Below are 22,440 nucleotides of genomic sequence, written 5' to 3'. Positions count from 1 at the left end.
CATATTTCTGGCAGATTTGTTTTAACATCAACATCAGTTTCTTTCCATCTTTTTGATTCACAGGCATTAGTTTCCCTCGAGAGCCTCAAACAGGAGATCAATTCTTCATAGGCAAGTTTGGACAACCCATGCCAACTGGCTTTTTACTTCTTATCTGACATTCCAGGCGGAAAGATGGGAATAAGGCACTTACCTTACGGATTCAGAACTTCTTGCCTTCTTTTACCTATCGGGTTTCACAAGGCCAGGGCTAACTCAGGAGAGTACGGTTGAAATAGAATCATTTTTAAAATGAAGGCGGGTTAAAATGCCAAACTTACTTCCTGCGAGTGGATTGGTTGACTGCTTCCTCTAAAACCAGAAGTGGGAGGGTTCAGTTCCTCTTTAAAAAAATTTCGCTTTTTAATCTCGACACAAACCAAATCCACCCACTTTTGGGGGTTAAAATTACAAAGTATGTTTATGTTTATACTAACTATACAAAGTGGTATAAATTGGCAGAATGATTTGGTTTATGTACCAGTAGAAATAATGGGCGATTTTCACATCGCAAATGGCTCTCCGCAGCAGAAATCTCACCAGGGGGCTGTCCAGGTAGCACTCAAACTTCAGGGCCTGCAAGATAAAAAAACAAAGGACATATAACTCACGTCGGGCACCAGTACTCTGAAGCTATATCGTCATGAATGCAGAGGCCCATCTACAGTCCTGACGTGTTAAAGGTCCATATGCAGACTGAACAGATATTCAGTTCTTGCCTAGCCAGTTGTGATAAGGCAGACAAGCCAAAGTTCTGCTTATTGGACTTTGTTTTTATTTCAGAAAGCCACTGATCTTCCACATGTGCTACAATCCTTGCAGTCAGGTCCGATTTCTGTGTCTCATTCTCTGAACCAAAGATACAAAGCTAGCCATGGCAAGCAGTAATCCAGGTTAATAGTCCCTTGAAAGCATGGTTCATTGATGTACGGTGAAGATAATAAACTGTAAAGTAATTCATTTACTTTCCTTTGGAGAAACGAGAGGTCTGACCGCTAGCTTAGCGAAAGAAACTGGGCGGCATGGACAAGCTGTGACGAAGGGCCTATTTCCATGCTGTAAACTCTATGACTCTACGGCTATGACTTACTGCGCAGATGGGCACAGCTACCTGTTCCAAGTGTTGCTGAGTACAAAGTAAAAGGAAAGATCGACAAAGGAGGAGACACCAGGAAGGTGACCACGTCGTGTACCATCTGTCTGGGATTGGAAGGATCAACATGGAAACCAATAACTTAAATCTTAAATAGATAGTGCATGCTTTTTGTTAATCAAAGGACATTAGCATTGTTCATCAAGCCTTGTTGTTCAACCCTGTTTAGACGGGAGATGGTGACCTGCATGCTTTTTCATTTCTTCGTTCATGGGATGTGGGCATCGCTGGCTGGGCCATCATTTATTGCCCATTCCTGAGGGCATTTAAGAGTCAACCACATTGCTGTGGATCTGGAGTCACATGCAGGCCAGACCAGGTAAAGACGGCAGATTTCCTTCCTGAAAGGGCATTAGCATATCGTCTACGTTATCCTTGCCCCTCACCTGGGGTGTGGTGACCCTCAGGTAAAATAACCACCAGTCAGCCCTCGCTCTGGAAAGGGGAGAGCAGCCTGTGGTTCTCGGGAACTATGGCAACTTTCACTTCCCACTGCCCTCTTCACACCCCTCCCGCAGTGGAGATGCTGCAGCACTCACTTTGGTTGGAGGGTGTCATTACAGTGCCACAAGCATACATGGATAATTTCCATTTTCCTGATGTAGATACAAGAATTTATAATGGAATGCACAAAAAACATAACAAATTACTTTAAAATGTGAATTAAATTACTTCTGCACGCCCTGGTCCAAATATCCTTCAGCCTCGAAATTTGCTTCATCTGAAAATTGCACTCGGTCTCATTCACCTTCGACCATTCAGCCTCTCAAACTAGCATTGCCACGGTGAGTTGATCAAATATAAAAATACACTTCAAGTCGTGTGAATGTACAATACTCACTTGTACTAACTGAGGTAGGAAATCCTCCAGCTCTGACACAGATATTGTCTCCATCCACTGTACAGCAGTATGGCGCAGCTCCTGGTCAGGAAATCTGTTAACGGCAAGGTATCAGCATAGTGACTGGGCAGCATTAGCATAGTGGCTGGTTGCTGTCAGCTGAGCATGTCAGTACTTGTTACGTAAAATAGGTTTGCGTTTCCTCAAGTATACTGATTCAAGGATGATCCACCAGAAGTATTTAAAATCAATAAAGGCTTTGACAGGGTAGGTAAAGAGAAATTATTTAGCCAGAGGTGGTTAAGTCAACTGAGAATTTATCAAAATTAAAATTCAAAGGGCGCGAATCTCCATCGGCATTGGGCTCTCGCTTGAGCGCAACACGGCCGGGGAATGCTGGGAAAGGCCTCCAGCGAGCCTCCCGACAAGCTCGCGCCTCCCGGGATTCTCAAAAGTCCCGCGAGACGAAATGTCAGAACCCCGCCCTAAATGGGCAGGAGCGAATGACGCTCGCGGAAGTAGGTCGTAAACCTACTTACGGCCTACCTGCGAAGGGTCCAGCGGCCTCCCTTGATTCTTCGGCCTCTCCAGGGAGGCTGCAGCCGGGCGCCGATCAGTGCTGGCCCAAACAAACATGGACTAGGCGGAATGGCATCGGGATGGGGGGGGGTCTCCCGGGCCACCTGCCAAGGTGCCCGTATGTCACTGACAAGGGCTGGGGGCGAGGAGGGCCATGCACATAAAATTAGGGGGGGGTTTGAAGGGTGGGGGAGTGCGATGGGTGGGGGTCCTAGATGGAAGGGGATGCTGTAAGGGGGCTTGGGGGGCCCTGAAGAGGTGGGACCCCCAGTGCTCACTTGGGGGGGGTGTGGGGTAGTGTCCATGTGTGTGGAGGGTGACATTGCCCATGGGTGGGGGTGTGGGGGACTCACAAGCTCACTATGAGATCGGGGCACCCTTTCAAAACGGCGGCCCGATCTCCGGGTTCAGTTCCCCAATGCTGAAAGAAATTCGAAGTGTGGGTTAAACCGGTGAGAAACACCCCCGGGCCCAAAAAAGTGACTAAATGTCATTGAATAGCGGTGAGGAACTCGCCGGCAGAGCCAACGGGAAACTCCCTGAAACACCCGCCACACATTAACATTGAAATGTTTGGGGGCGAATCAGGCCCACAGATTCTAGTTTGCCAAGGATATTAAGAGAAATGGAATCAAGGCAGGAATCTAACTGAATAGCGGAACAGGTTTAAGGCCTGAATGGTCCACTCCTGTTCCTAGCTTTTATTTGGGAAAAACTAAGATTCGCACCCTACCTGGCAAGGGTTACATTGTTCCGCTCTTTGTTGACTGCCACTCGGGTCTCGGACCTTTGGACCTTTTCCCCGATTCTTTCTTGGATTTTACTTGAAAAATCGATAGTGGACGCGACCGTGAGGAGGAGTCTCACACCAGTGCACGGATAGGTGGACCAGGAGTGCTCGCAAAGGAGGACATAGGCGGACAGAGAAGGCCTGGGTTGAAGCTGCAGTGGGAGAAAGCATGGCGGACGACCGGAGTCCTGGCTCGACGGCCCAGAGGTCAATGGAGCAGTTGATGAAGTTTATCCAAGAGGACTTCGCCAAGCAGAAACAGGAATGCTTGGACCCGATTAGGGAATTGATTGCTCGGCTGGAAGCAAAGATTGGATGCTCAAGATCAGGCGATCCAGAAAGTGGAGAAGGCACTGACCGAGCACGAGGAACACCAAACAGCAATGGGGGTGGAGGTGGGGATGCTGAGAGACCAGCAGAAAAGGCTCCAGGAGAAGGTGGAGGATCTAGAGAATAGGTCTCGCCGGCAGAGCTCGAGGATCGTTAGTCTCCCGGAGGGGTCTGTAGGAGCGGACGCAGGGGCATATATAGCGGGTATGCTCGAGAAGCTAATGGGGGAATGGGACGTTCACCCGACCCTCGGAGGTGGACAGGGCGCACAGAGCACTAGCGAAGATGCCACATGTACGTGACCCCCCCCCCCCCCCCCCCCCCCCCCCCCCCCGAGGGCGATGGTCGTGAGATTGCACAGATACCTGGATAAGGAGCATATTTTACGGTGGGCCAGGCAGACACAGAGCTGTAAGTGGGAGAACAGCATCCTGCGCATTTATCAAGACCTAAACGCGGACGTAGTCAGGAGAAGGCCGGGATTCAACCAAGTAAAGTCGACCCTTTTCAAGAAGAAGGTGAAGTTTGGACTGCTGTATCCGGCCCGTCTTTGGGTCACCTATGAGGAACACTTCCATTTTGAGTCCCCGAGGAAGCGATGGACTTTGCCAGAAGGAAAGGGCTGGCAGGGGACTGAGGTCTTTGAAATTTGCTACAGTGTTCACGTTAAAAATGTTTTTGTTTTTGCACTACATTTGTAATGCCTTCTGTATCGATCCTGGAGCTGCTGTGTATTTTTGTAAGTTAAAGTTTGCATTTATACTGTTGGGGGAAGGAGGTGTGAATTTTCAATGTGGGGTTTTTCTTTTCCTTTTGTTTGTTTCGGCTAAGTGGGCTGGGAATGTTTTCTCTTGCATATGTGTGTCCGAGCGGGGGAGGGGGGGGGGGGACAATAGGTGGGAAAATGTTTGGCGCCATGGGCGGGGACTACCAAGATAGCTGGGTGTGCTGGCTCACGGAAGCGCAGTGGGGGGTGAGCAGTTGTTATGCTTGTTGAAGGGTGCTGTTTTTACTGTGCAGTTATTGGGGGAGGAGGGGGGGGGCATTGCTCTGCTGACAGGGGAGGGACTGTTGCTGGGGGACAAAAGGGATGTCGGGGACGGAGGCTGCCTGGGAGCGGTCCTGGGAGTGCGCGGGATGCGGGTGGGAGACTGGCCTAAGAAAGGTGATTGCTGATCGGCGGAGGGGGTGTGGGGCTGGGGCTGGGGGGGGGGGGACGAGAAGCCTCCCGACCAGGCTGATCACATGGCACGTTCGAGGGTTAAATGGGCTGGTTAAGAGGGCATGCGTGTTCGCACATTTGAGGGGATTGAAGGCGGATGTGGCAATGCGACAGGAGACGCATCTTAGCGTAACCGATCAGACCAGACTAAGGAAAGGATGGGTTGGGCAGGTATTTCATTCGGGGCTGGACTCTAAGACTAGAGGGGTCACGAGTGTCATTCGAGGCAGGAAGAATAGTTGCGGAGTGGGAGGTCGGTACATCATGGTTAGTGGGAAGCTGGAAGGGCTGCCGGTGGTACACGTGAATGTTTACGTGCCAAACTGGGATAATGTGGAGTTTATGAGGAGGATGTTGGGAAAGGTCCCGGACCTGGACTCGCATAAGCTGGTCATGGGGAGGTGCGAGTGACCCAAGGCTCGACCGGTCGAGCTCAAGGACAGGCAGGGTTCCAGCAATGGCAAAGGAGCTAAAGGGGTTTATGGAGCAGATGGGGGGAGTGGACCCATGGAGGTTTGGGTGGCTTGGGGAGTGAAGGAGTTCTCTTTCTACTTACACGTACATAAAGTGTACTCCCGGATCGACTTTTTCATCTTGAACAGGGCTTTACTAACAGGGGTAGTGGACATTGAGTACTCAGCGATCACGGTCTCGGATCATGCCCTGCACTGGGTGGACTTACAGGTGAGCAAGGAGGGTGGCCAGCGCCCGCATTGGAGATTGGATGTTGGGCTGTTAGCGGATGAGGAGGTGTGCAGGCAAGTGAGAAAATGCATCCAGAACTATCTGGAAGTTAATGACACAGGGGAAGTCTCGGCTGCAATGGTCTGGGAGGCGATGAAGGCAGTGGTTAGAGGGGAGCTGATCTTGATACAGGCCCACAGAGAGAAGCAGACAGAGCAGAGACTGATCGACTGATACGGGAAATACATCAGGTCGACAGGAGATATGCGGAGACCCCAGAGGCTGGGCGGAGGCTACAGGCGGAGTTTGGCTTGATAACTACAGGGAAGGTGGTGGAGCATCTTGAGAAGGCGGAGGGGGGGGGGGGGGGGGATATATGAATATGGAGAGAAGGCCAGCAGAATGCTTGCACAGAGGCTCAGAAAGAGGGAGGCAGCCAGGGAGATTGGAAAAGTGAAGAACAGAGACGGGAACTTGGTAGGAGATTCAGCAGGGGTTAACAGGGGGTTCAAGGACTTTTATAGCAGGCTGTATGAGTCGGGACCCCCAGCTGGGCCGGAAGGGATGAGGCAATTCTTAGGGGGGGCTGAGGTTCCCGAGGGTGGAGGAAGGGCTGGTAGAAGGGCTGGGGCCCCGATTGGGATTGAAGAAATAGCAGAAGGGCTGAAGGCCAGGCAGTCGGGTAAAGCCCCGGGACCAGACGGGTACCCAATGGAGTTCTCCAAAAGGTTCTCTGGGATGCTGGGGTCGCTGATAATGAGGACATTTAATGAGGCAAGGGAGAGAGGGGGGCTTCCCCCGGCGATGTCACAGGCCACTATCTCACTGATCTTGAAGCTGGATAAGTACCCAGAGCTATGCGTGTCCTACAGGCCGATCTCCCTACTATATCCAGACGGCAAACTGTTGGCCAAAATCTTGTCCTCTAGGATCGAAGACTGCGTTCCGGATGTGATTGAGGAGGACCAGACGGGATTTGTTAAGGGCAGGCAGTTGGCGGCCAACATTAGAAGACTGTTGAATGCGATCATGATGCCCCCAGAGGGTAGGGACGTAGAAGTAGTGTTCGGAATGGACGCGGAGAAGGCATTTGATTGGGTGGAATGGACCTATCTGTGGGAGGTGCTGGGGCGGTTTGAGTTTGGATGGGGCTTCATTGACTGGGTTAGGCTGCTGTAGCAGGCGCCTGTGGCGAGTGTACGGACGAACAGGTTGACATCGGGCTATTTTAGGCTGCACCGGGGGACGAGGCAGGGATGGCCCCACTCCTCACTGCTGTTTGCGTAGGCCATAGAGCCGCTGGCAATTGCACGGAGAGCCTCAAGGGGCTGGTTCAGGGAGGGGTGGAACACAGAGTCTTGTTATACGCAGATAACCTGCTCCTATATGTTTCTGACCCAATAGAGGAGATGGGAGAAATTATGAGGATATCTAGGCATTCAGGTGGCATGGGAACGTGAATGGCTACATAAGCTAAATTTGACCCGACTGGTGGACCAAATGAAGGAAGACTTCCAAAGGTGGGACATGCTCCCGCTATCACTGGCTGGGAGGGTACGGACAGTGAAAGTGACGGTCCTCCCGAGATTCCGGTTTGTTTTTCAGTGTCTCCCCATCTTTATTCCATGGGCCTTTTTAAAACGGTGATCACTGGCTTTGTATGGGCGGGCAAAACCCCGCGAGCAAAAAAAGGGGATGCTGGAGCGTAGCAGGGGGAAGGGCGGGCTGGCGCTGCCGAACGTTAGCAATTACTATTGGGCGGCTAATATAGCCATGATTAGAAAGTGTGGGGGGGGGGGGGGGGGGGGGGGGAGGAGAAGGGAGATGGAGGGGGGGGTTTGGTCGGTGTGGGAGTGAGTAGAGGCGGCATCATGTAAGGGCACGGGGTTGGGGGCATTGGTAACGGCACATCTGCCGTTCCCGCCGGCACAGTACTCCACCAGCCCCGTGGTGGTGGTGGCCCCGAGAGTCTGGGGGTAATGGAAGAAACATGTGGGAGCAGAGGGAGCATCGATCTGGTCTCCAATCTGCAATAATCATCAGTTTTCCCCGGGGAGGCTGGATGGAGGGTTTCGAAGATGGCAAAGAGAAGGGATCGAGAGGGTGAGAGATATGTTCATAGAGGGGAGCTTTCCCAGCCTGAGGGAGTTGGAGGAGAAATTTGAATTGATGGGAGGGAATGAGTTTAGGTACCTGCAGGCGTGGAACGTCCTACGTAGGCAGGTCTCAACATTCCCACGCCTACCGGCAAGGGGAATACAGGACAGGGTAGTTTCCAGAGTATGGGTGGGAGAGGGGAAGGTTTTGGACATTTATAAAGAACTCATGGGGTCAGAGGAAACGCAGACCGAGGAGCTGAAACACAAATGCTGAGAGGAGTTGGGAGGAGAGATAGAGGATGGTCTCTGGGCGGATGCGTTGAGTAGAGTCAACGCGTCCACATCATGTGCCAGGCTCAGCCTGATACAATTTAAGGTCGTTCACCGGGGGCACACATGACAGTGGCCCGGATGAGCAGGCTCTTTGGGATAGAAGACAGGTTGCAAGGTGTGCGGGAGGACCAGCAAACCATGTTCATATCTGGGCATGCCCGAAGCTTAGGGGATTCTGGCAGGGTTTGCTGACGTCATATCCACGGTGTTAAAAACAAGGGTGGCACCGAATCCAGAGATGGCGATTCTCGGAGTGTCGGGAGATCCGGGAGTCCAGGAGGAGAAAAAGGCAGATGTTCTGGCCTTTGCCTCCCTGGTAGCCCGGAGACGGATACTATTAGCTTGAAGGGACTCAAAGCCCCCGAAGTCGGAGACCTGGCTATCGGACATGGCTAGCTTTCTCTGTCTGGAGAAAATCAAGTTCGCTCTGAGCGGGTCACCTCGTCCGGAGGTGGCAACCATTCATCGACTTCTTTAGAGAAAATTAACTGTCAGCAGAGGTGGGGGGTTAGTTTTGTTTACATTAGGGTGTAAGAAAGGTGGGACCTGTGAAGGAGGAAGACGGCCTTTGCACTATGTTTGCATTTGTATGGACACTGTTTCTTCTGTGATTGTTACAAAATCACAAATGTTTCAATAAAATGTTTTATATAAATGAGGCAAAGTTATTAAGTGCTACGTTAGCGGAATGTAGTGGCCACAAAGAGAACTTAAAGAGCACGGTAGCACAGTGGTTAGCAGTTGCTTCACAATGGCAGGGTCCCCTGGTTCGATTCCCACTTGGGTCATTGTGTGTGCGGAGTCTGCACGTTCTCTCCATTGTATATGCCTGGGTTTCCTCCAGGTGCTCTGGATTCCTCCCATAAATCCCGAAAGACATGCTTGTTAGGTGAATTGGACGTGCTGAATTCTCCCTCAGTGTACCCGAACAGGCGCCGGAGTGTGGTGGCTAGGGGCGTTTCACAGTAACTTCACTGCAGTGTTAATGTAAGCCTACCTGTGACAATAATAAAGATTATTATAATTCCAAAAATGATTTCAGATCCTGGAAAAGGTACATTTCAGAAAAGGACAAGGAGAATAGGAAAAGATTAAAGAGAAAACATATTTAAAGAGGGGTTGGGAGCTTTGTTGAGATGTGGTCATGTAATATCTCCTGAAGAGAGTCTCTGTGCTTAGGCAGAACTGTGAGGAAGTAGTGGATGGCCTTCAGTCACCCGTGAAAAATGTCTAGTTGTTCCAGAAAGCAGGGTTTCGGTTTAAAGTCTTGAATTTCGACAGCCAAGTGGGAGGGGTGATATCTTACCTAAAACAGCAGTGGTTTGTGCATTGTGGTAATATTAATGGACTTTTATAGATTCATGATTAAATATCTATAAAGACCGTTGCCTAAAGGGGTATTTGTGAGTCTAACCAAGTAAGAAACTTGTGGGGATATGCTGTGAACTATGTAAGTGTAATCCTGTGTGTTTAAGTTTTCTTTTATTTTGCTAATAAATGTTTTAATTTTAATATTTAAAATCTTGAAAAGTGTTACTGAAATTTATGGCTCCTGACTTTAATACATGTATTTTCTTGTAGCAGTATACAAATAGAAAACAGTTGTGATCACTTGTCACGTTTTCCTGCTCACAGGGCATTTACCACCTGCTGGATCATGACACCAATGCAGTACTGAGAGAGGGCTGCACTGTTGGAGGTGCTGCATTTTCGGTGAGACGTAAAACCACCTGAGGGTGATGCGCCAATATTTTGAAAATTAGCAGGGGAGTTATCCCAGGTGTTGAGGCCAAAATTAATTCCTCAATCAACATTAAAAAAAAACAGATTACTGGACAGTGTCAAATTGCTATTGGTAGGAGCTGGCTGTGTGGAACCAGTTCCCATTTTCCAATATCACAACTGAAACTACACTTTAAAAAATGCTTCATGGATTGTACTGGGCCTTAGGACATTCTAGTGATTCTGCAAGATCACAGATCCCAGAACTAACAGTGAAGGAGGCCATTCGGCCCATCGAGTCTGCACCGGCTCTTGGAAAGAGCACCCGACCCAAGGTCAACACCTCCACCCTATCCCCATAACCCAGTAACCCCCACCCAACACTAAGGGCAATTTATCATGGCCAATCCACCTAACCTGCACATCTTCGGACTGTGGGAGGAAACCGGAGCACCCAGAGGAAACCCACGCACACACGGGGAGGGTGTGCAGACTCCGCACAGACAGTGACCCAAGCCGGAATCGAACCTGGGACCCTGGAGCTGTGAAGCAATTATGCTATCCACAATGCTACCGTGTTGCCCAATGCTACATATATGCCAGCCATTTTTTGTGTTTTGATAATGATAGTGGACAGATGACGTAAGTCGGTCAAATGGCCATCGACAACTTCCTTTTAAAAGCAATTGGCCTACCATGGCGCTGTGGGAAAGGAGCCATTAGCTTAATATACTCATGCTGGTGCAGTACTTACGTAGCATGGAGCAGACCCAATGCATCCAGATGGCTGAGACATTTCCATTGTTTGAGGAGGGTGTAGATATCGGGCAGGCAGGCCCACTCCCAGCTGGGGGCACTGGCGAGCACCAGAGGCAGGCAGCTGCATTCTGCATGACAATAATATCGCTTCTCCCACAAGAGTTTCTTGTCGGCTTCTGTCAGCCTGCAGAGAATTGGTGGTGGTGGTAAAAAGGGGGGGGGGGGGGGGGGGGGGGGGGGGGGTTGGTCAAGAGAAACGGAGGGTGGTCATCAGTCAGCACCAGACACCTATGTCACAGTGACACCATTACTGTGCAAAACCATCTGGCTGTAGAGGACATCAAAGTAACCAGAGAAGGGGAGCAACTCCCGAGACACTCTTGCTCCATTCTGTTAGCGAAGGTCAGGTTTGTTGCTGAACACTGTATAACATGGGTTACGCTAAAGGCACTAATTTGAATCCATGTCGCACAAGGCTACACATAAGGGCATTGCGGGCAGCAGTCAAAGGGCTTAAGGCTGCCCTGAGAAACAGTAATGCGTCAGAACCTAATTATAGAAAACTTGTACTCTGGTGTCAACACAAAGTCCATTTGAATCGAACGAGTTCCAGCCTACATAAATAGAACTAACTTGCTTTGCCCTCACTGCAGCGATTGACAAATTTACCTTTTCCAGCCCATCCCTCTGTCAAAGTTGACAATTCATCCTGAGGTACAATTCCATGCATACTGGCAGCCCTCTGGTTCCACTCAGGAATAATCACCCATCCTGCCTGGAACCTGGGCAGTGAATGGCAGCAGACTCTCTGATCCATGCATTTTCCTGCTGGTTTCAAAGATAACAATCAGGTGCTCCTTACTCTGGCTGTTTTCGTCAACTCCTCCTTCTCTTCTCTCCTAATTCTTATTTTAAGGGGGCTATGAGCACTATTCGCATCCGTGTTTTCAGTCTGACTGAGGTCACCCAGTTGTGGGTTAAACCCGGTTTGGTATCTGGGACTACATCCTTGCTGGCTCTGCGCCATGTGTGTCGTCAGCAGAGTGTTTGCGGAGGCTTTGAGCAGATCACCATTTTGGTTGCATTGAGAAACACCCTTAACCATAGAATCCCTATAGTGCAGAAGGAGGCCATTCAGCCCATCGAGTATGCACCAATAATCCGAAAGAGAACCCTACCTAGGCTCATGCCCCACCCAATGCCCGTAACCCCACAGACCCCACCTAAATAAACTTCTCATTCTGTTTTACAGGGTGTGAGGTCACCGCCACACCTTTTCCCTTTGCGGAAAAAAATAAAGATAACAAACCTGCTTAATGTGATAATGATGCCCCCGGTGGGTAGGGAGGTGGAGGTAGTGGTGGCAATGGACGCCGAGAAAGCCTTTGACCGGGTGGAGTGGGACTATCTATGGGAGGTGCTCGGACGGTTTGGGTTCGGGGAGGGATTGGTGGATTGGATCAAATTATTATATCAGGCCCCGAGGACCAGCGTCAGGACTAACAGAGAAGTGTCGGAGTACTTTAGGTTGTACCGAGGGACCAGACAGGGCTGCCCGCTCTCCCTGCTGCTGTTTGCGCTGGCCATAGAGCCGCTGGCGATTGCGCTGAGAGCCGCAGAGGGATGGAAGGGGATGGTGAGGGGCGGGGTAGAACATAGGGTCTCTCTTTATGCAGACGACCTGCTCCTGTACCTGTCAGACCCAGTGGCCGGGATGGGAAGTATACTGGGAATGCTGAGGAAGTTCGGCCAGTTCTCAGGATACAAATTAAATACGGCCAAGAGTGAAATGTTTGTGGTCCAGGCAAGGGGCCAGGAGAACAGATTGAGAGGGCTACCGTTTAGGCTGGTTGAGGAAAATTTCCGGTATTTGGGAATCCAGGTGGCACGAGACTGGGGCAGGCTGCATAAGTTAAATTTGGCCAGGGTGGTGGAGCAAATGAAGGGAGAGTTTCGGAGATGGGATGCACTCCCGCTGTCGCTGGCAGGGAGGGTGCAGACTGTAAAGATGACAATCCTCCCTCGATTTTTGTTTATTTTTCAGTGCCTCCCGATCTTTATCCCACAGTCCTTCTTCAAAAGAGTTAACAGGATGATCATGAGCTTTGTCTGGGCGGGAAAATCCCCGCGGGTGAAGAAGGCGATGTTGGAGAGGAACCGCAGCGAGGGAGGGCTGGCTTTGCCGAGTCTGATTAATTATTACTGGGCGGCCAACATCGCTATGATAAGGAAGTGGATGGTGGGTACGGGGTCTATTTGGGGGCGGGTGGAGGCGGCTTCGTGCAGGGGCTCCAACTTGGCAGCCCTGGTCACGACTCCTCTACCGCTGCCGCCGGCCAAGTACACCCCCAGCCCGGTAGTGGTGGCGACCCTGCGGATATGGGGCCAGTGGAGGAGGCATGTAGGGGAGATGGGAGCGTCTGTCTGGGCGCCAATCTGCGACAACCATCGGTTTGCCCCCGGGAGTATGGATGGGGGTTCAGAGTATGGCGGCAGGCGGGGGCGGGAAGGGTGGGTGATATGTTCCTGGAAGGGAGCTTTGCGAGTTTGAGGAGCTTGGAGGAGAAATTTGGGTTGGTAAGGGGAAATGATTTTAGGTACCTACAGTTGCGGGACTTTGTTCGTAGACAGGTCCCATCTTTCCCACGCCTCCCACCAATGGGGATCCTAGACAGAATAGTCTCTAGGAGGGAAGAAGGGGAGGGTAGAGTCTCGGGTATTTATAAGGTGCTCATGAGGGAGGAAGGGTACCAGACAGAGGAACTGAAACTTAAATGGGAGAAGGAGCTAGGCGGGAAAATGGAGGATAGGCTGTGGGCAGAGGCCCTGAGTAGGGTAAATTTGACCGCGACATGTGCTAGGCTCGGGCTGATTCAATTTAAGGTCATTCACCGGGCCCATATGACGGTGGCTCGGATGAGCAAATTCTTCGGGATAGAGGACAAATGCGCTAGGTGCGCGGGAGGACCAGAGAACCATGTTCACATGTTTTGGGCATGCCCTAAGCTGAGGGGGTACTGGGAGGGATTTGCGGGGGTCATGTCCCGGGTACTAAAAACAAGGGTGGTGATGAGTCCAGGGGTGGCAATTTTTGGGGTTTCGGAAGACCCGGGCGTCCAGGGGGAGAAAGAGGCCGATGTTTTGGCCTTTGCTTCCCCGATAGCCCGGCGACGAATACTATTGGCGTGGAGGGACTCAAAGCCCCCGAAGACGGAGTGGTGGCTTGCGGACATGTCGAGTTTCCTGGGTATGGAAAAAATTAAGTTCGCCTTGAGGGAATCTGTGCAGGGGTTCGCCCGGAGGTGGCAACCATTTATTGACTTCTTTGCGGGAGAGTGAGCGTCAGCAGGGGGTTGGGGGGGGGGGGGGTTGTGTAGAGTAGAGTACGAGGGAAAATATGGCGGGTAGTACCGGTGGGAGAGGAGCGTGCTTGTGCAGTATGTTACGATGGAAGTATTGAAAGTACGTGGATGTTTGCATATTTTTCCTTTCTTTCTGTTGATGTCTGTAACTGTTTATAAAGCCAAAAACTACCTCAATAAAATTGTTTATTAAAAAAAGATAACAAACCTGCCCACTGTATGTAATTCAGAATGAGCATTCTTCAACTGGATTCATAACTTAAAAACATTCTACGGCTATTGATTCAATCATAGCAACTTGTGTTTATACAGTGCAGGGAGCAGCACACGAGGACATATTAGGGCAGGTGACCAAAAAATTGGTCAAAGAAGTGGACTTAAAGAGAGTTTGAGAAGGAGGAGAGAGAGAGGTAGAGAGGCCGAGAGATTTTAACGAAGAATTAATTCCAATGCCTTGGCAGCTGAATTTCCAGCAGGAAATGTTGGAACGATTAAAATCGTGGATATGAAGAGGCCAGAATTGAGAGGAGTATGGCTGAATGATTTGAGAGATAGGCTCGGCGGGGGTGGGTGGGGGGGGAAGGGGGGGGGGGGGGGTGTATAGAGGGATCGCTTCAAAGATGGAAACCAGTTATTTAGGGAAGACAATATTTTCTATGATGCTTTTTCTTATGACGTTAATCTGACCTTGTCTATCATCCCCTCTTTAATGATTCATGTGACTTTTCTTTCAATTGAAATGAAATGAAAATCGCTTATTGTCACAATTAGGCTTCAATGAAGTTACTGTGAAAAACCCCTAAGTCGCCACATTCCGCCGCCTGTTCGGGGAGGCTGGTACGGGAATCGAACCGTGCTGCTGGCCTGCCTTGGTCTGCTTTCAAAGCCAGCAATTTAGCCCTGTGCTAAACCACTGGTTTAGTGATCAGCCAAGTTTAGTCAATTCAGTGATCACGGAATACTATGAATCATTAATATTTAGCTAATTTTTTCTGAAGGCTTTGCTACTAATTATTGCGAGTGTTAAAGCAGGATTAGTGTTACATTAACCAGAAATTTATGTAACTTCAAGTACCTTCTAGCAGCTGAACCATCAGAGGCACTGGTAGACAAAAGGAAACACTATGCCCTGTGCCCACTCTCTCAACCAGACCACGATATCTGCCATGAGGGAGGGTTAAGGGCTAGTGGTGGGGAAAAGCTACTGGTGAAATCTAAGAAGGGAATTAAAAAATATATATTTTGCAGAGGCAGTGTTGTGGTTAATGTAGTCGGCTAGCACCCAGAGATTGAGTGTTCAAATCTCACTATAGCAAGTTGCAAATTTGAATTAAACAAATCGGAGGGTTTTAGTTTTTTTTAAAAATCACCATGAAAAGCTGCCATATTGTCATTAAAACCCATGCCTGGAGGGAAGAGAACTTGACACTGCACCTAGCTGACCTATGCATCACTCCAATTATGCAACTGGGTCTTAATGCTCTCGGATGTTGTCATGGCAACGTGGAATGGTTAACAAATGCAGCCTTTGCATAATAGCTCAGGTCCCCAAGCACAAATTAAATCAAAAAATATTTTTACTTCTAACGGAAAAGAGATAAACTAAAGACGAGTCAAACGCGCTACATTCGGGAGATTGAAGGGGCGTTTGGTCAGTCAGGGTGAAAGAGAATGGAAATGCAGCCTATGAGAAAAACACGATCCACAAGCAGATGTCAATTAAGCTGCACCTCCCACAGTCCAGTTAAGTGGCTGTGTTTGTGCTGGCCATGATGTGGGGGGAGGTCCCAGCTGTCCAACTGACCAGGGAAGCTGCATGAACAGACGAGGTCAGGGGGTAAAAGAAAGGGAAAGAAATAAACAAGGTTTTAATTAACCCGCTACATGTGCACATGCACATTTATCAGAAACCAAATATGCATAAACAAAATAAAATGTCACATTGAGCCGGTTATGACACCCCAGTCTCCTGATCTGATCATTACCTTCCCTGCTCTGAATTCTCATCTCTCCCATAACTCAAAGCTCATGGGCGGATTCTCCATTGGCCGACGGCAAAGTCAGGAACGGCGACTGGGCAGAGAATAGCTCCCGACGCCGAAATCGCGACAGGCGCCGGTTTGATGCCGAGTCACGATGCTCCGCCCCCTCCAAATTGCCGTCATTGCGCCGCGCATTGTTGCAACCACGTTCGCATCTCATTATCGGGCCGACCCGCGATGCTCCGCCTCCGATGGGCCGAGTTCCCGACGGCGCAGTCCACACGCGTGTTCTCAACAGTTGTGAATCTGGCATGGTGGCTGCGGAGAGAGACAGAGAGAGGGCGTACGGAGGACAGTGTCCAGCACCGCCATACTTCGCCGACAGTCGTGTCGCTGGCCAGGGTTGCCTTCTGCCAGGGCTGGGGGGGTGGGGGTGGAGTGGTGGGGGTGGCCAGGAGGTGGGCTGTGGGGTCGGGCGGGATAGGGATGCGGTCCAGCACAATCGGCACCATCGTTTTGGGTGCGATTGTTGTGTGTGTATGGGGTGTAAGCGTATGGAAGGCTGCAGCTCGTCAGCTCTGCGCGTGTACATCACGGACCCGGTGATTCCCGGACCGTTTTCTGTGTGTTCCGTGGGTGTTTCAGGCGGCGCCGGTGCGAGCCCCTCACCGGTAGCGGAATCGGTGCGGGTGTGGCCGATTCTTCTGACGTGGAATTCCACGGTTCCTCCGTTGACGTTCGCACTTAGCTTCAGGCTGCGGAGAATCCAGATCCCAGGTTCGATCCCAGCTCTGGGTCACTGACCGGGTGGAGTTTGCACATTCTCCCCGTGTCTGCGTGAGCCTCACCCCCACAACCCAAAGATGTGCCGGCTAGGTGAATTTGCCACGCTAAATTGCCCCTTAATTGGAAATAATGAATTGGGTACTCTAAATTTATATAAAAAAGGAACGGGAATCCAGCCCCATGTCCCTATTATTCAGCTCTATGTTGAATGGGAGTTTATTTCAGGTCCCTGTAGCCCAGCCAAAGTCGTCGACTACACTAGGTGGCAGTCTGTTCCACAAATAAGTCAACGATTCTTCAGCATGAAGAAAATATTCCTTCACTTCCCTTGTGGATATCGGCAAAACAATCTTCAGCATATTGACATTCTTGTGCAGGAATTCTAATTTGGTCAAGGTTATTTCTCCGTTTGGAACAGCTCTTTGCTTTATTTGCCCTCTCTTTGTCTTTCCGATATTGTTTCTAAAGATCTCTGCAGTATAACTTAAAAATTACTTCAAATATCTTATTTCCAGCCGCCCTGCTTTTACTTTCCTCATGCCAAGCATGTGCACAGGCTGGAGTTGAGCTTCAATGAGTACTGCTGCCCTATGCCAGCTCGGAAGGTGTGGACTACCAGTTTGGGGAACTATGGAAGATAGGACCGGCTGGTGAATCTATGAACACTTGATCCTACTCTACCTTTGCTGCCCCATGCCGCTTCCCATTATTCCTGCATTGCAACAGTGACTACACTTCAAAACGACCTTATTTGTTGCAAAGCCCTGTGGAGGCGTGTTGGCGGCATGGAAAGTGCTACAGAAATGAAAGTCTTTCTACTATTCACCCAGTTTCCCGTTACAATTGGGTGTTTAATACATGAAAATAAACAGGTGGAGACCACGGCGAGGGACCCAGCTGCTGAGCGGTGAGCTGGATAGCTCGAAGGCTCACGTGTCTGGTCCTTCATTGTTGTCCCCGAGCTCTGTTTGTCAGCAGCTATCGGATTACACTGTTGCCCTGGCACATTGCAGCCTGATCCAGTTACAGCCCCCAGGGCGAGCGCACAGACAGCCGATCCCATCCCCTGCTTCAGTGACTTCCCTTAGCCATTTGGTCTCTGCAAAATGAAAAAGGACTTGGTGCAAAACTGTGGGGCAGCTGCCATCTAAGGTTTGTAGATGGCTACCCGGTGTTAATAATTACAGAAGCCTTCTCCAACGTATCCAGTTCACACAGATAGTTAGCCATTCTCTCCAGATTGCGTGATTCTCAGAAATACTGGGTGGCACTTAAACACAATCTGAAGACAACTTGTATCAGTAAGCCAGCGTGACCATTTGCACAGGATGTTAAATGTGTAGACCATAAGACACTCGGCCCATCGAGTCTGCTCCGCCATTCAATCATGGCTGATATTTTTCTCATCCCCATTCTCCTGCCTTCTCCCCATAACCCCTGATCCCCTTATTAATCAAGAACCTATCTATCTATGTCCTAAAGACACTCAGTGTAGGGCTGAAGACACTCCCATCCCACCCACAGCTCAATAACATGACCTAGCTTCAACACCGAGCTATATGACCTAGCTATATGACCTGGCAAACAGCATTAGTAAACAGAAATACACAGACGTTGCAACCTGGAAACAGGCCACTTGGCCCAACTAATCTGTGCCAGCCCTTTATGCTCCACACGAGAAATTCTGATTGCTGCTCTATGATAGACATGAACAGTATCACTGAGCTTTACTGGCAAGTGCACAGATGCTGGATAGTAACCTTTAAGATGAGGAATCTCCCTATCCTTCGGTTGAGCATTTGGATAATTCCACGATTTGCCTGATAAAAAATTGGTTGAGCCGAAAGAAGGAAAGAACATCTGACGAAGTGTCTCATCCGGAATTACGCCAATGTCAGATGTTGACTGACCCACTGTGCGCCTCCTGCATTTGCTGCTTCCATCCAAAGTTTGGATGACACACAGACAAACAAGGCCGATGCAGGAACAGTAAGCGTCTGTACTACACAAGGAACTGGACACAAACCTGGGGTAGGGGAAATGGGGAAACAGAGGGGAAAGTCACTTTAAGGAAAGGAAATATTAAACCATCACATGATAATTTCTCGGAACAATTGGGAAAAGATACAAAGCACTTTTAAAAACAATCATTTGTATGATTCTTCAGGCTGGATCATGTCATTCCTTCAAGAGGGAACTCAACCAGTTCTTGACCAGGCCAAAGATTATTTTTAAATATTTGTGCTTGGGATGAGGGTGTTGCAGGCAAGGCTACCATTTATTACCCATCCCAATTGCCCTTGATGAGGTGGTGGTGAGTCACTTTCTTCATCTACGGCATTCCATGTAGGTACGCCCATAGTGATTTCCATAGCGGTTTGAGCAACTGCGTGGCTTGCTAGGCCTTCCAGACGGGAGCAAAGAGTCAACCATATTACTGTGGGTCTGGAGTCACACAAACACCAAACCAGGCGCGATAAAGCATGGGGAGTCCAACGAGCTTCTTAAAAGTCCTTTATTTCAGCAACAGCATCATACATGCATAGGGCCCGGTTACCTTACACCGGGTCCTCATTCCTTTTTAGCTGGTTCTACAGCTGCCGGCCTTTTATGCTAGTGCTGGGTTATCTCAGTCCAATTGAACACAGGGAACAATCGTCCCCAGCTGGATGAGTCCTGTGCAGGTTATTACACCAGGTAAGGATGGCAGATTTCCTGTCTTGAAAGGACATTTAATGAACCAGCTGGGGTTTTTTCAACAATCCATTAATTTCATGATCATAGAGACCAGTATTTTATTCCAGATTTATTTACCTATTGAAGTTAAATTTCCCTATCTGCTGTGGTGGAACTTGAACGCATCCCTCCAGGGGCTGTTTAGCACAGGGCTAAATCGCTGGCTTTGAAAGCAGACCAAGCAAGCCAGCAGCACGGTTCGATTCCCGTAACAGCCTCCCCGAACAGGCGCCGGAATGTGGCGACTAGGGGCTTTTCACAGTAACTTCATTTGAAGCCTACTTGTGACAATAAGCGATTTTCATTTCATTTCATTAGCCTAGACTGCTGGATTATTAGCCCAGTATATTGCCACAACGCTACTGCCCTCATTGCATCATATAGAAGGCAAATGTCTTTAGAGACAATACTTGGTCCATGTGATCTTGTGAGCTGGTTTTGATCTTCAGAGGGAGAGGGGGCTAAGAGGAATTTTCTAGAGTATTTTCCCCTTCCTCAACCAGGGCTTTTTCTCATATATCTTTCTTCTTCCAGGATATTACATGGCTGTGGGTGGGGAGTATGACAGGGAGTGTTGAGTTATTCGCACACGCCTGATGATCACATGCAGGTTCGCTTTATGGATGAACTAATCTCTCCCTGCTCATCAGTTCCACATGTTAAAGGCCGTTTCAGCTCTCACTTTCCCCTCAGAGATATCTTTAAACTGATGCAGGATATGGAATCATACAGCTCAGGAGATGGCCATTTGGCCCATTCCATTTGTACTAGCTCTGAGGGAACAACTCAGTTAGTCCTAATCCCCTTCATCTATTTCCAAACAGTTATTTTTTCACCTTTTCCAAGTTTATATCCAGCTCCCTTTTGAAAGTTATTATTGAAGCTGCTTTCAACAAACATTCTGATTCTTTCATCCATTATCTTAAACCTGTGCCATCTGGTCACTAACCCCCGCTGACACTGCAATTTCTCCTTATTTACCCTATAAAATCCCTTCAAATCGTTCCTGCCTCAATTTGCACATAAACACAACACACCGATTAACCACATCACACATGCTTTCCAATTAGATCAACTAGCTCTACGAAAAAGCAGTAAACCATCGCAAAGTACTTTACAAGAGCATTAGCAAACAGAAACTAACACCGAGCCACCCAAGGAGATATTAGGACAGGTGATCAAAAGCTTGGTCTAAAAGGTAGGTTTAACGAGCATCTTAAAGGATGCGCGAGGGGTGAAGAGGCTCAGACAGAGTATTCCACAGCTGAGGCACACCACACTCAGGGTTGGCACCAAACCAAGCTGCAATTAATAATAATAATAACAATAATAATCACAAGTAGGCTTCAATGAAGTTACTGTGAAAAGCCCCTACTCGTCACATTCGGGGAGGCTGGATCGGGAATTTAACCGCGCTGCTGGTCTTGTTCTACATTACAAGCCAGCTGTCTTAGCCCACTGTGCTAAACCAGCCCCTTCTGCACAACACTCATCACCTTCACCCCAACACATCACACTCAATACCTGCACCACATCAGATTGCACAGCAGCTATGTCAACAACAGACTGAGAACGTCATGGAAGACCTAGCGAATGATTAAGGAGTCCTCCATCATCAAACAAAGAAACCTGATGAAATATTTACATGATAAGCCTGGCCCATTTAGGATATTTATACTTAGCAACTATTACAGCTTTGTGCAAACAGGAATTCAATTGATTAACTGCTAGTCAGACGAGAAAAACCACAAGCACTGTTTTGAATATGGTGGATAATATATCTATGGGTTGTGGATTTATAACTACGGTAACTATGATTAACGTAGCCCTCTGATTATGGTGACTCATGTATAAAATAGCTTGCAATTTGCATCAAGCTGGATGATGTAGGTTATGTATATTTAGATAATTAGAAATGACATCCAGATGTTTGGAACTGAAGGGAGGAATGTATTGTAATAGAAACTAATTTCTAATCATATTTCAGAAAGCTGATTAATTATGTCATTTTCCCCACTTGTCACGTTTAAGGATGGGGTAAATACGAAGTCGCTTTACATGGAACAGATACAGTGAGTGGATGGAGGGAAGGCCGTGGGAGAGGAAGGTGGGTGAAGGGGGAGCATGGTGGCACAGTGGTTAGCAGTTCCAGCCCTGGGTCACTGTCCGTGTGGAGTTTGCACATTCTCCCCATGTCTGCATGGGTTTCGTCCCCACAACCTAAAGATGTGCAATGTAGGTGGATTGGCCACGCTAAATTGCCCCTCAATTTAAAAAAGGTAGGTGGGTGAAGCTTGAAATTGGATTGCTCTACTATAGCACTTTCGTCAGCTTGAGATTCTGGTTATTAAACATGGTTAGTCAATCTCACCCATAAAAACGTGAGGGTAAATGCATCAATGACCCCTCCAGACTATACTCTCAAGAGTTGACTGATCTAATTCAGGGCCAGAATGATACTAGGGATGAAAGGGTTGTATGGGAAGAACAGGTTGCATAGTTTAGGCTTGTTTCTCCCAGAATATCAAAGATTATTGTTGGTCTAATTGAGATGTTTATGATGATTAGAAGGGTTGACATGCAAGAGAGAGAAAAGCTACTTCTTCTCCCGAGGGAATAAAGAATAAATAATTTAAAGACATTAACTTTAAAATGAGAGCTAGATTGTTCAATGGTGATGCCAGGAAGAACTTTTTCCACACAAAAGGGTACTGGGAATTTGGAACTCTCCCCCTAAAAGTTGTTGGGACTAGGATTTATTTGACAAAGCCCAAACTGGGAATGACAGATATCTGTTTGGAAAGGGTGTTGAGGGAAACATAACCAGAGCCAGTGTGGATGAAGTGGAGATACATACCAGCCATAATCTAACTGAAATAGCAGAACAGACTCAAGGGGCTGAATGGCCTACTCTTCTAAACAGTTTCGGCAGCAGAAGCTACTAAGATTAGAAGTCACAAAGGGAACAAAGCAAATCAGCCAGGATTTCGACTCCTGGTCAGTGGCCAGTGCTCTCTATTGTG

The 22,440-nt window shown here is 48.8% G+C and overlaps 1 protein-coding gene across 1 annotated transcript in view; it reads right to left on the bottom strand.

The window, feature by feature from the left end:
- pik3c2b (phosphatidylinositol-4-phosphate 3-kinase, catalytic subunit type 2 beta) overlaps positions 1–22,440 on the bottom strand; it is a 195,552-nt gene that overhangs the window by 48,655 nt on the left and 124,457 nt on the right. The window contains exons 16-18 of the mRNA XM_038819586.1: positions 10,547–10,735; positions 2,034–2,127; positions 521–615 (exon numbers count right to left, since the gene is read on the bottom strand). Of these exons, the coding sequence (XP_038675514.1) occupies positions 521–615; positions 2,034–2,127; positions 10,547–10,735 (378 nt within the window). The remainder of the gene's footprint in view (positions 1–520; positions 616–2,033; positions 2,128–10,546; positions 10,736–22,440) is intronic.

Source organism: Scyliorhinus canicula, chromosome 15 (assembly GCF_902713615.1).
Source record: "Scyliorhinus canicula chromosome 15, sScyCan1.1, whole genome shotgun sequence".
Lineage (NCBI taxonomy): Eukaryota > Metazoa > Chordata > Chondrichthyes > Carcharhiniformes > Scyliorhinidae > Scyliorhinus > Scyliorhinus canicula.
The sequence above is the reverse complement of the archived record's forward strand: the minus strand, read 5'-3'. Positions and strand labels throughout refer to the sequence as shown.